At 39.2% G+C, this 14,112-nt stretch overlaps 2 protein-coding genes across 2 annotated transcripts in view; one reads left to right on the top strand and one right to left on the bottom strand.

The window, feature by feature from the left end:
* Positions 1 to 14,112, top strand: part of LOC139421585 (NACHT, LRR and PYD domains-containing protein 12-like) — a 219,466-nt gene that overhangs the window by 130,494 nt on the left and 74,860 nt on the right. The gene's annotated exons all lie outside the window — the stretch shown is intronic.
* Positions 388 to 13,246, bottom strand: LOC139421586 (NLR family CARD domain-containing protein 3-like). Its single transcript, XM_071172629.1, has 11 exons — positions 13,164 to 13,246; positions 11,270 to 11,386; positions 10,948 to 11,032; positions 10,581 to 10,818; positions 8,355 to 10,113; positions 7,932 to 8,105; positions 7,224 to 7,397; positions 5,466 to 5,639; positions 2,389 to 2,562; positions 2,177 to 2,223; positions 388 to 1,711 (listed from the first exon to the last, which is right to left on the bottom strand). Exons 1-11 carry the CDS (start codon positions 13,244 to 13,246, stop codon positions 1,167 to 1,169), a joined length of 3,570 nt encoding a protein of 1,189 aa, XP_071028730.1. The 3' UTR covers positions 388 to 1,166.

The raw sequence follows: 14,112 nt of genomic DNA, 5'->3' as shown, positions 1-14,112 counted from the left end.
ATGCCATACCAAAGTCCTGACCTGAGACACCCAAACAGAAGATGCCATACCAAAGTCCTGTCCTGAGACACCCAAACAGAAGATGCCATACCAAAGTCCTGTCCTGAGACACCCAAACAGAAGATGCCATAACAAAGTCCTGACCTGAGACACCCAAACAGAAGATGCCATACCAAAGTCCTGTCCTGAGACACCCAAACAGAAGATGCCATACCAAAGTCCTGTCCTGAGACACCCAAACAGAAGATGCCATTACAAAGTCCTGACCTGAGACACCCAAACAGAAGATGCCATTACAAAGTCCTGTCCTGAGACACCCAAACAGAAGATGCCATTACAAAGTCCTGTCCTGAGACACCCAAACAGAAGATGCCATTACAAAGTCCTGACCTGAGACACCCAAACAGAAGATGCCATAGCAAAGTCCTGGCCAGTAGGTTATATGGAATTTCCTTTAATCAAAATCCAGAACATTGACATGAGGCATCTGTCAATAAAACGTTACTTTAGATCTTTAGTGAAAGTATGGAATTACTTAGTGTTACTAACATCATAAACATAAAACATTTTAAACTGCTCATTTGTATTATACTGATTTAAAATCTAAACGCAACAGGCAACAATTTCAAAGATTTTACTGAGTTACATTCAATTGAAAATAAATTAATTAGGCCTTAATCTACGAATTTAACATGAATGGGAATACAGACATGCATCTATTGGTCACAGATACCTTAGTAAAAAAGTAGGATTGTGGATCAGAAAACCAGTCAGTATCTGGTGTGATCATCATTTGCCTCATGCATTGCGACACATCTCCTTTACATAGAGTTGATCAGGCTGTAGATTGTGGCCTGTGGAATGTTGTCCCACTTCTCTTCAATGGCTGTGCAAAGTTGCTGGATGTTGTCAGGACCTGGAACACGCTGTCGTACACGTCGATCCAGAGCATCCCAAACATGCTCAACGGCTGACATATCTGGTGAGTTCTCAGGCCAGTGTGTGTGTGTGTGTGTGTGTGTGTGTTTTTGTGTCAGTGTCCAGTGTGTGTGTGTCCAGTATGTGTATGTGTGCCTGTAAAGTGTGTGTCCAGTGTGTGTGTGTGTGTGTGTGTTTTTGTGTCAGTGTCCAGTGTGTGTGACGCAGTTATGTATATTCTTATTTTATTAAAATATTGTGTTGTGTTTGATTAGGGACACTGAAGAGTCATCATAAACCCAAAACCCTGGATAGAGGGGCTCAGTGAATGTGGTGTAGAATGTGTTCAGGTGGGTCAGTGTGTCAGAGGAGACTCTGTAGAAGGACAGAGTGCCGGCTGGCCAGTCCAGATACACTCCTACTCTGTGGGAGCTAGAGGAAGGGACGTCTATGAGAGTGGTATTATAATTGTGCCTGGCAGTGTAACTGTTGTCAGAGCAGAACAGACTCCAGGACTTGTCATTCCATCCGAGTCCACAGTCCTTACCCTCTCCTCTCCTGTTGATTCCTTTATATGTCACTCCTATAACCGGCCATCCCCCACTCCACTCTACCTCCCAGTAACAGCGCCCAGTCAGACGCTCTCTACACAGCACCTGTCTACAGACCTCAAATCTCTCTGGGTGATCAGGATACGGCTGCTTCTGTCTCCCACATGTCACCTTTCTGTTCTCCTCAGACAGAGAGAGGAGTCTGTGTGCTGTGTTTGGGTCCAGTGTGAGATCACAGGCATCTGATGGATGAAACCAGACACAATATTAGAAATCATCATCATTCACATTAGAATGTTAACTCACCTTTCACTAATTAATTTAATGTAGATGTTTCTAGGTATCAAAAGGAGAAGTTAAGGTAACTTGAGACTTTTGATTGATCAACTGTTATACTGTATGATAATATAAAACACTTATGCCCATTAATTACACACACACACACACACACACACACACACACACACACCCCAGGATGCATGCATGAACACTAACGCATTTCTGATGTAACACAAACATGCTACACACATACACAGACACACACACTGTCAAAGCAACTCTTTCTAAACTTTGGTGTCCCTGATTTCTGCTTCTGTAGAACTACAGATTATATTTAATATGACCAAGTAAGTCATGATGGTGGTCTTTGACTTAACTTGAATTAAGACTTATTCTTAGTCAAATTCTTCACAGAAGTCAACACTCACATTTTCTAAGCCCAGGTTTCATTGCGTACTCTCCACCATGATCCACACTGTAGCGGTAAGCAGATGAACAGACAGTCATTGAGGGATACACGTGAACTCACTCACTCTCTCACTCACACACTTTGTCCAAGTGGTGGTAAGAATGTTTGTCTTAACTGGCCTGATAAGTCAAACATGTCTGATCTGAACATTGACATAAACCCTCTACCTACTTGAGTTTCTCTAGTCTGTAGTGTGGATCCTCCAGTCCAGCAGAGAGCAGTCTGACTCCTGAGTCTCCTGGGTGATTGTAGCTCAGGTCCAGTTCTCTCAGGTATGTGGGGTTTGACCTCAGAGCTGAGACCAGAGAAGCACAGCCTTCCTCTGTGACTAGACAGCCTGACAGCCTGCAAAGATGAAAATCATATCATATTACTAATCCCCCTATTTGAAGAAGTGATGTTTTCTGACCAATTCACTTCATGTATTAAAGTTGTAAAACGGTTAGTATTTAAACTCGTTGTCTTTGAGGTTGTGTTTGGGGTTGTGATTTGCCCAATAGTAACTAAATGGTGGATGGTGACTGGATTAATCTTGTGTCCAAGTGAGTAGATAACATGTTTCTAAACACTACTAAATGAATCATGATGATTCCCTGATTAATAAAAATCATGAATCAGTCATGAGAAATGATGAATAAGAAAGTTACAGAGACTACAACAAAACATGCTAACCCCTCACCATTACCACTAACAGAGGCTACAACAAAACATGCTAACCTCTCACCATTACCAATAACAGAGGCTACAACAAAACATGCTAACCTCTCACCATTACCAATAACAGAGGATACAACAAAACATGCTAACCCCTCACCATTACCACTAACAGAGGCTACAACAAAACATGCTAACCTCTCACCATTACCACTAACAGAGGCTACAACAAAACATGCTAACCCCTCACCATTACCACTAACAGAGGCTACAACAAAACATGCTAACCCCTCACCATTACCACTAACAGAGGCTACAACAAAACATGCTAACCTCTCACCATTACCACTAACAGAGGCTACAACAAAACATGCTAACCCCTCACCATTACCACTTGGGGTGGCAGGCTAGCCTAGTGGTTAGAGCGTTGGACTACTAACCAAAAGGTTTTGAGTTCAAATCCCCGAGCTGACAAGGTACAAATCTGTCGTTCTGCCCCTGAACAGGCAGTTAACCCACTGTTCCTAGGCCGTCATTAAAAACCCAGGCCGTCATTAAAAATAAGAATTTGTTCTTAACTGACTTACCTAGTTAAATAAATAAATGACCAATAACAGAGGGGGTTTGATCTTTGTGCCTCAGTAACTTTCACAATTCATTCATAATCATGGTAGCATCCACATCAATGTAGAAGTGTTCAGAAACATCATCTACTCATTACAAGTGAAGTGACTCCAAAATGACAGGACATTATTCACCATTTAGTTTCCATTTGAAAAACAATCAAAGCAAACCGCGAATGCATTCAACAAGTGTGTAGAGTCACAGGCCTGATGTGATCACTGTGGGTCCAAATTATTACATTTTTCAAATGGGAAACTAGACACAAAGTGCTTTCTCTTCTAAACAGTAACACAGTATGAAATATCCTCAAATAAAAGGTGACATTATATACTGTTGCCTAAAATGAAACATTTGATCTCAAATCCAAAATGCTGGGGCATTTTGCAGCAAACATATATGCTGTGGACTATGTGAGCCAGGTAAACACGTGGATCTGGTGAACAGTTCTCACTTTTATTTAACTAGGCAAATCAGTTAAGAACCAACTCTTATTTACAACGACGGCCTACCAAAAGGCAAAAGGCCTCCTGTGGGGACTGGGATTAAATTATATATTTTTTTTAATTAAAAACTAATATATATATATATATATATGTATGTATGTATATAAGACAAACATACATCAGGAAAAGGGAGCAACACTGGGGCTGAGCAATAGGCAGTTTCAAATGGGTATGTTTTTTAGCCAAAAACGAAAATACTGCCCCCTACACGCAAAAGGTTAACAAGACAAGTCAGTTATTAAGAACAAAATCTTATTTACAATGACGGCCTACCAAAAGGCAAAAGGCCTCCTGTGGGGACGGGGGCTGGGATTAAAAATAAATATAGGACAAAACACACATCATGACACCGCAACACTACATAAAGAGAGACCTAAGACAACAACATAGCAAGGCAGCAACACACCATGGCAGCAGCACACCATGGCAGCAGCACACCATGGCAGCAGCACACCATGGTAGCAGCACAAAACATGGTAAAAACATTATTGGTCTAGATTTAACTTAAAGCTTGGGAAATCTTTTTGTATCCAAATCCGGCTTTAAACTTCTTCACAACAGTATCTCGGACCTGCCTGGTGTGTTCCTTGTTCTTCATGATGCTCTCTGCGCTTTTAACGGACCTCTGAGACTATCACAGTGCAGGTGCATTTATACGGAGACTTGATTACACACAGGTGGATTGTATTTATCATCATTAGTCATTTAGGTCAACATTGGATCATTCAGAGATCCTCACTGAACTTCTGGAGAGAGTTTGCTGCACTGAAAGTAAAGGGGCTGAATCATTTTGCACGCCCAATATTTCAGTTTTTGATTTGTTAAAAAAGTTTGAAATATCCAATAAATGTCGTTCCACTTCATGATTGTGTCCCACTTGTTGTTGATTCTTCACAAAAAAATACAGTTTTATATCTTTATGTTTGAAGCCTGAAATGTGGCAAAAGGTCGCAAAGTTCAAGGGGGCCGAATACTTTCGCAAGGCACTGTACATGGATGAGAGAGCTTCCTACTGCCTGAGCTATGTTGTTGATGTAAATTGAGAAGAGCATGGGGTCTAGGATCAAGCCTCTTTCTGACTTTATCCACTGCACTCTGAGAGATGTAGTTAGCAAACCAGGCCAAAGACCCCTCAGAGACACCAAAACTCCTTAGACGGCCCCCAAGAATGGAATGGTCTACCGTATCAAAAGCTTTGGCCAAGACAATAACATTGCTATTAATCAAGGGCAATGGTGACATCATTGAGGACCTTTTTAAGTAAGGTTGTAATAACAAATCCATAACCTGAGTAGAAACTAGATTGCATTCCAGAGAGAATACTATAGACATCAAGAAAGCCAGTAAGTTGATTATTGACAAGTATTTCCAACAGTTTTGATTAACAGGGTAAAATAGAAATAGGTCTATAACAGTTAGGATCAGCTTGATCTCCCCCTCTGGTTGACCAACTACAGGAACACTGACCTCAGAGTCTCCAGTTTACAGTGGGGATTCCCCAGTCCAGCAGAGAGCAGCTTCACTCCTGAATCCTTCAGGTCATTGTTACTCAGATCCAGCTCTCTCAGGTGTGAGGGGTTTGACTTCAGAGCTGAGACCAGAGAACCACAGCCTTCCTCTGTGACTAGACATCCTGACAGCCTGCAAAGAGTAAAATCATATTAAAACCACAGTGATTTTCTTTGGTGGTGAGAATAGTGGCAGCATATTTTTTCAACACATTCAGATATCAGTGTCCTGAAACCTGCCATATCTATTCAAAAATGAATGTATCATTATTAGAAATGATCATAATATTGCTTGAAGAGAGAAAAATGTGTAGTTCACTGTCAAAGGAATTGAACAATTCCTATATATATTCATTAACCAATTCAATTTAAATCACTCTGTCTGTTTCTAAGAATTTGTAAGATCGTCATTTGCATAAAATAGACAGAGACCAGTCTATCAAAATGAGCCAATAGTATTTATTCTCGAGAGCGCTGCTCATAGAACCATGTACAACAGCTTATCACATATGACGTCATAGGTTATAAAATGTATCTCCTCCTCTCGACAAAGCAGGTTCAAAAGTTAATTCCAACTCACTAGCGCAAATACCTGACACACTATATCTGGATTAACTCCTGAAGTCTCACCATAGTTTATTACTACTTAGCAGACAGTTCCAGATAAGGAAAACCTAGAGGGGCTCTCGCTGTCTTATTTAATCACCACAGAGTTATAGCTGAGTCGGTTCAAACATAGGTTAATGACCCTCTTTGCTTACTTTAGACACACACACATACATTCCTCCTTCCACAATGGTTATCATTTCTAATTACCCCTTATCCATGCTACATAACCTCTTTCTTAGGAACTAACATTATTAATCAGATATTGTAAAACAGGGTAGAGTTTAATTAGTTATAGTTCTATTTAAATGTAAATATTGTTTAGTCATTATTCATAAAATTCCTCACATTCACATATTTGAGTAGACTGACCAGACCAGTTTAAAAAGCAGTATCAGTTAAAAGACAAACAGTGAGGTATCAGATTTAGATTGGTGTGGACTGTATACTCAGTACATATCTATTTTGACAGTGAAGATAACATTTTAAATGTGGATCTGTACTCCAACATTTTGGATTTGAGGTCTAATGTTTCATCTAAGGTGACAGTATATAGTGTCACCTTTAATTTGAGGGTATTTTCATACATATCTGTTTCACCGTTTAGAATTGAAAGCCCTTATGTATCTAGTCCCTCCATTTGGAGAAGCCATAACTATTCTGACCAATTCACGTATAGTGTATTCAAGTAGTCAAAATAATAGTATTTGGTCCCATATTCTTTGAACGCAATGACTACATCAAACCTGTGACTTGAGAAAGATCATGAATGAATCATTAATAATAATGAGTGAGAGAGTTACAGAGGCTACAACAAGACATTCTAACCTCTCACCATTAACCTCTAATTAAAGGTGACATTCTGTACTGTCTGTCACCTAATATGAAACATTTGATCTCAAATCCAAAATGCTGGAGCATAGCGCCAAATTTAAAACTGTAAACTTCACTGGAAACACACATATGATGTGGACTATGTATCTGGTAAACACATATGATGTGGACTATGTGTGCCTGGTAAACACATATGATGTGGACTATGTGTGCCTGATAAACACATGTGGATCTAGTGAACAGTTATCACTTGTTGACCAACTACAGGAATACTGACCTCAGAGTCTCCAGTTTACAGTGGGGATTCCCCAGTCCAGCAGAGAGCAGCTTCACTCCTGAATCCTTCAGGTCATTGTTACTCAGATCCAGCTCTCTCGGGTGTGAGGGGTTTGCCTTCAGAGCTGAGACCAGAGAAGCACAGCCTTCCTCTGTGACTTGACAGCCTGACAGCCTGCAAAGAGTCAAATCATATTTAAACCACACTGCTATTATTTGGTAGTGAAAATAGTGGCAGTATCTATTTTTCAACATATTCAGATACATCAGTGTCCTGAAACCTGCCATATCTATTCATAAATGAATGAATGTATCATTATTAGAAATTATCATAACATTGCTTGAAGAGAGAGAAATGTATTTTACAAATATCTGAGTTGACTGACCAGACCTTCACCTCTGATGTTAGCTTTAAAAAAAATAAACTTGTAATACTTATTCAAATGGGAGAACTAGGTCCATGAAGTGCTTTCATTTCTAAAAGCTAACACAGATTTTTATGAGTACCTTAAAAGTAAAGGTGACATTCTGTACTGTCACCTAACATAAAACATAATATATCCAATCCTAAATACTGGAGCAGAGAGACTCATTTAAAACTGTAAGATTTACTGTCCAAACACATATGGTGTGGATTATGTGTGCCTGGTAAACACATGTGGATCTGGTGAACAGTTATCACTTGTTGACCAACTACAGGAACACTGACCTCAGAGTCTCCAGTTTACAGTGGGGATTCCCAAGTCCAGCAGAGAGCAGCTTCACTCCTGAATCCTTCAGGTCATTGTTACTCAGATCCAGCTGTCTCAGGTGTGAGGGGTTTGACTCCAGAGCTGAGACCAGAGAAGCACAGCCTTCCTCTGTGACTCCACAGCCTGACAGCCTGACAAAGAGATCAACATGATTTCACAAAAACACTGTTCATTTAAAACCAGTAGTGTAGAAGGACAATGACAGATGCATTTGGTTTATTCTACCAAACAACATATAGATTTACCTTCCGTCTCCCTGAATTGTATTGTCGTATTGTTATACAATTTTAACACCAATACATTGATTCAATATATTTTTCTGAATAAAGTGAATATTTCTTCCTGATGATTAGTACTTAAAAGTAATTTGATGTACTCACAGAGCAGCTCTGGAGGCTTTGACCACTGGCAGCAGCCTCAGCAGACCTTCCTCTGATCTGGAGTATTTCTTCAGGTCAAACACATCCAGCTCCTTTTCTGAAGTCAGCAACACAAAGACCAGAGCTGACCACTGTGCAGGTAAGAGTTCATCACTGGAGACACTTCCTGATCTCAGGTAGCTTTGGATCTCCTCCACTAGAGAATGGTCATTCAGTTCATTCAGACAGTGGAACAGATTGATGCACCTCTCTGGAGAGGGATTCTCACTGATCTTCTCCTTGATGTACTTGACTGTTTCTTCATGGCTCTGTGAACTGCTTCCTTTCGTTGTCAGTAGACCTTGTAAGTGCTTCTGATTGGACTCCAGTGAGAGGCCCAGAAGGAAGCGGAGGAAAAGGTCCAGGTTTCCTGTCTCACTTTGTAAGGCTTTATCCACAGCACTCTTGTAGACAGTAACTTCAGGCTTCAGTAGACAATCGTTGCTGGATGTTGTTTGAGGTTCGGCCATTAGATTTTCATTGTTGTTGCTGAATGAAAGGAACACATATACAGCAGCCAGAAACTCCTGAATGCTCAGATGCACGAAGCAGTACACCTTGTCCTGGTACAGCCCATATTCCTCTTTAAAGATCTGTGTGCACAATCCTGAGTACACTGAGGCTTCATTGACATCAATGCCAGACTCTTTCAGGTCTTCTTCATAGAAAATCAGATTGCCATTCACAAGCTGTTGAAAAGCCAGTTTTCCCAGTGACAGAATGCTCTCTTCTTTCCCAAGATACTTTTCATTCTTCTGTTTAGTATGAAACACCACAAGGTGTGTGTACATCTCAGTCAGAGTCTTGGGCATCTCTTCTCTCTTACGTTTCAGCATTGGTTCAAGTACTATTGCAGAAATCCAACAAAAGACTGGAATGTGGCACATGATGTGGAGGCTCCTTGATGTCTTTATGTGTGAGATGATTCTGCCGGCCAGGTCCTCATCACTGAATCTCTTCCTGAAGTACTCCTCCTTCTGTGGATCATTGAACCCTCGTACCTCTGTCACCTGGTCAACACACTCAGGGGGGATCTGATTGGCTGCTGCAGGTCGGGTAGTTATCCAGAGGAGAGCAGAGGGAAGCAGGTTTCCCTTGATGAGATTTGTCAGCAGAACATCCACTGAGGTTGACTCTGTGACGTCACAACAGATCTTGTTGTTCTGGAAGTCTAGGGGCAGTCGGCACTCATCCAGACCATCAAAGATGAACAGAAATGTATTCTTGTCGTAGTTGGAGATTCTTGATTCTTTAGTTTCCATTGAGAAGTGATTGAGAAGTTCAATCAAAGTGTGTTTTTCCCTTTTCATCAAATTCAGCTCACGAAAAGGCAATGAAAATACAAATTGGACATCCTGATTTGCTTTTCCTTCAGCCCAGTCCAGAATGAACTTCTGCACAGAGACTGTTTTTCCAATGCCAGCGACTCCCTTTGTCAACACAGTTCTGATAAGTTTGTCTTGTCCAGTTAAGGGTTTGAAGATGTCGTTACATTTGATCGCAGTCTCTGGTCTTGCTTGTTTCCTGGTTGTTGTCTCAATCTGTCTCAGCTCATGTTCATTATTGACCTCTCCTGTTCCACCCTCTGTGATGTAGAGCTCTGTGTAGATCTTACTGAGAAATGTTGGGTTTCCTTGTTTAGCGATCCCCTCAAATACACATTGAAACTTCTTCTTTAGATTAGATTTGAGTTCACGTTGGCAAATCACAGCAAGCTCATCTGAATGAAGAAATAACACAGAGGATATTAATATTATGTCTGATTTAATACTGTAGGACTGTGTCATAAGGTGTACATTCTAATACATTATTCTCTTAACTGCCTGTATAAATGTGTAAATGATATCATATTGCATTACACACTGGAGTGACTGATTATATTATTATTATTCATATTGCAGACAGTATCATTAATGTTGTCTATCTATCACTGTCTTTCTCTGTCTCTCCTCTGTCTCTCCTCTGGTTCTCCTCTGTCTCTCCTCTGTCTCTCCTCTGTCTCTCCTCTGTCACTCCTCTGTCTCTTCTGTCTAAATTAATCAACACATCGCTGCTGCTACTTGATGAGGTCACTAGGTGTTGTGTTAAGGCTGCTACAATATCATTGTGTTACACGGCTAATTTAGCTGTACTTTAGTTGCAGCTTTTAAATGTTTGTTATAAAACAGCATTCAACATGAGGTAGACAGCTCTTACTTTTCTCCAGTGTGTCAGCAAGCTCCTTCTGGTTCATTTTCCTCAGGACGTGCAGTGTGATCTTCAGAGCCCCCTCTCTGGCACTGCTCTCATGCTTCTCATCTTCAGCTTCCACCACTTCCTTATCCTGCTTCTGACTCTCAAAGCCTTCTGGGAGTTCTGGACTAAGAATCCTCTTGAACATCTTCAGCTCGTTCTTCATAAATGTCATAATATTCTCTTCAAGCAACTGAAATAAATAAAGTAAATAATTTAAACAAGAGAATAAATACTTTCTCATCAACACATTAATGAATGATTGACAGATCAACTTTACTTGAGAAAAACAAAAACAAATGTACATAACAGGACCACATACACTGAATATGGAGTCCAGGTCTGTTTGATGACTCTGGGAAGACTGACCACTGTGAATCTCTGACTCTGATGTCTCCTGTTGGGTTCTGTGGACAAAACATGAGATTACATTTCCTCAACCAGGGAGGGCACACACACACACACACACAGGGAGGGAGGGAATGTCGTGTTTTTTAAAAATTGCTTTTGGACTATGAAAATGGAAAAAAGCATTAGCCCATGGATTTTGAAAACAACAAGAATAAATGGGAATATGGGAGAGGAGAAATGACTAGAGACAGTGTTGTTTAACTCACCGACCATGACCCATGAGTTCTTCCTACCTTTGTTCAGGAGAATAATCTCCCTCTCTGAAGTCTATCAATTTATCCATAGACCAGTCACTCTTCAGGGACAGACAGCTGGGCACAGGGGAGGCTGGTCTCTCCTGCTTGATTGGACTTCAACACAGAGACAAACATTCCATCTCTCATCTACTCTGAGCTCAGATGGGGAAACATAATAATAGTTTCATTCCAAATCGCTATATATCCATTTTCAGAAAAGTTGGTAAATTAGATGTTATTGTTTAAAGAAATGATAAAAGTGATAGATGTGTTTTTTTTACTAGTTAATCATGGCATGCGATTGTTTATTGACAGCCATGTGTTTGTTTGAAATCTATCACTTGATGGTTTCATTTCAGAGAGACAAATAATCATGTTTTATTGCAAAATGTTACGTCTGCCTCACTTTCAGAGAAATATGTAGTACTGCTCGGTTTTATACAGTCAAATGTTACTGACTGGCTAGATTCAGTCTTATGTAGCAACATTATAAATGGTGTTTATTTTACATTGGATTAAAGTAGAAACTCAGAGCTAGAAAATGTTATATCAGACACTACAGTTGAGGAACAATGGGAAAGCAATTCTGCTTTGGAAGATGATAAACTTGAAACCTCACTTTTCAGAAAATGATCCTTGAATGTTTTGGTACACCTACTGGAGAGCTCTTCTTTGTCTACAGTGGCTATGTTCTGTCCCTTTCCATACTGCTAATACAAGAGAACTTCTGCGGGGGCTATGTCCTGCCCCTTTTCTTCACGCAAATGATGGAGATCTGGGCCTGTTCCCGGGAAAGCAGTATATCCTTCTCATCGGATTCATTAATTAAAGGAAAAAAGCTTATTGCAGTTCGTGGTGAGTAATGCACTATGTACATCGTGCTGTTCCGTACAATTGACCTTTTTTTTGCCCCCAAAAAACCTAATACTTCCAGGTCAACTGTAATATGGATACCCTTGTAAAGCACACTTTCTCCTCTTTCCAGCCAAATCAGTACTATCAAACCATTACCATGTCAATCAACGCTTGAATAGAAACGTTGTTCAACATCTCAGATTTTGATGCCAACACAGTCGCTACAGTCACACTAGTTTCCAGTGCAGCCTCGTTTGAATTTGCGGTTACACAAATTTGTACAGAATGGGGTTAGTCAACAGTAGCTTACCTAGCTGTACCGACTAACTTGACTAGCTAGCAGGTTGTTCGTCTGTCCCTCATCTCGAGGATGATGACATATCCGGTGAACCACAAAATGAAACAAGGATAGCGAGTGAAAAGGATCTGGCTACACTCATACTGTCCCTGACCGTAAAGAAAAAAGCAAATTGAACAATAAACTTTGGTGTCTCAACACTGTAATGAACTCCGTTATTCCCCTGTTGCCTAATAATTATATTAGGCAATAAATAAGAGTAGGAAAAATTATTGTGTCATGCAAAAATTATATAGATGTGTGTGTATGCTGGCAAATATGTGTGTGTGTGTGTGTGTGTGTGCTGGCAAAGATGTGTGTGTGTGTGCTGGCAAAGATGTGTGTGTGTGTGTGCTGGCAAAGATGTGTGTGTGTGTGTGTGTGTGTGTTTGTGGTGTGTGTGTGTGTGTGTGTGTGTGTGTGTGTGTGTGTGTCTGTGTGTTGGTGAGACAACCACATATAACAGTCAAAAATACAGGATACACACATTTCATTCCAGCAATATAGTGTTTTGCAAAACAAAAATTCATCCACAAATCAATGAATTAAAATCTTAGAACAACAATATTTTACAGATACATGAAGGTTCCCCATAAGCAATCGTTTCTGATGAAAAATAACATGCAATTTTTGTTGTTGTTGATATAAGGTTTTAGAAATAAACTCTATATAAGTTCTTAAGTAATATTGTCATCTCACCTCTTCGCTTTGGTGTCATGTTCTCCAGAGAGACTCATTTTAGAGGCAGGGCCCCCCTCCTCTCTCTCTCCAGAGAGACTCATTTTAGAGCACTGACCCCTAAACAGAGATCCAACATGTTGGTTGCAGTTAACACAGTGACAAATAATAATTGAAGTTAAATTATTCTCTTTTATTCATTATCTCTTAGAAATAAAACATTTACTGACAGACACATCCAAACCGTCAGGTGATTTAATGCATCACATGAACATGTAGTGGTGACTGATATGTTTCACCTCTTCTCCATGTAGAGAAACTATTGATAATAATATCTCACTTTCTCTGTTAATCATTTCACTCATTCTAGTGTGATGCTTTATTCAACAAGTATGCTATTATTATACTATTATTATACTATTACTATACTATTATTATACTATTATTATACTATTATTATACTATTATTATACTATTACTATACTATTATTATACTATTATTATACTATTACTATACTATTATTATACTATTATTATACTATTACTATACTATTACTATACTATTATTATACTATTATTATACTATTATTATACTATTATTATACTATTACTATACTATTATTATACTATTATTATACTATTACTATACTATTATTATACTATTATTATACTATTATTATACTATTACTATACTATTATTATACTATTACTATACTATTATTATACTATTATTATACTATTATTATACTATTATTATACTATTATTATACTATTACTACATTTAATTCACAATAACAATGTGAAGAAAAGTATGTTCAGTGGTTTAATACCAAATTATACAGGAAGCAGGAGATCTGGTAATTATGAAAACAACAAATGTTCTGATATTCTGAAACTATGATACATTAACATTTTTACAAATTGTAAAATAACCACGATATACCAATCCTATAATACGATATATGAACAA

This window comes from Oncorhynchus clarkii, chromosome 12 (genome assembly GCF_045791955.1).
Source record: "Oncorhynchus clarkii lewisi isolate Uvic-CL-2024 chromosome 12, UVic_Ocla_1.0, whole genome shotgun sequence".
Taxonomy (NCBI): Eukaryota; Metazoa; Chordata; class Actinopteri; order Salmoniformes; family Salmonidae; genus Oncorhynchus; species Oncorhynchus clarkii.
This window is presented reverse-complemented; position numbering and strand designations above follow the sequence as displayed.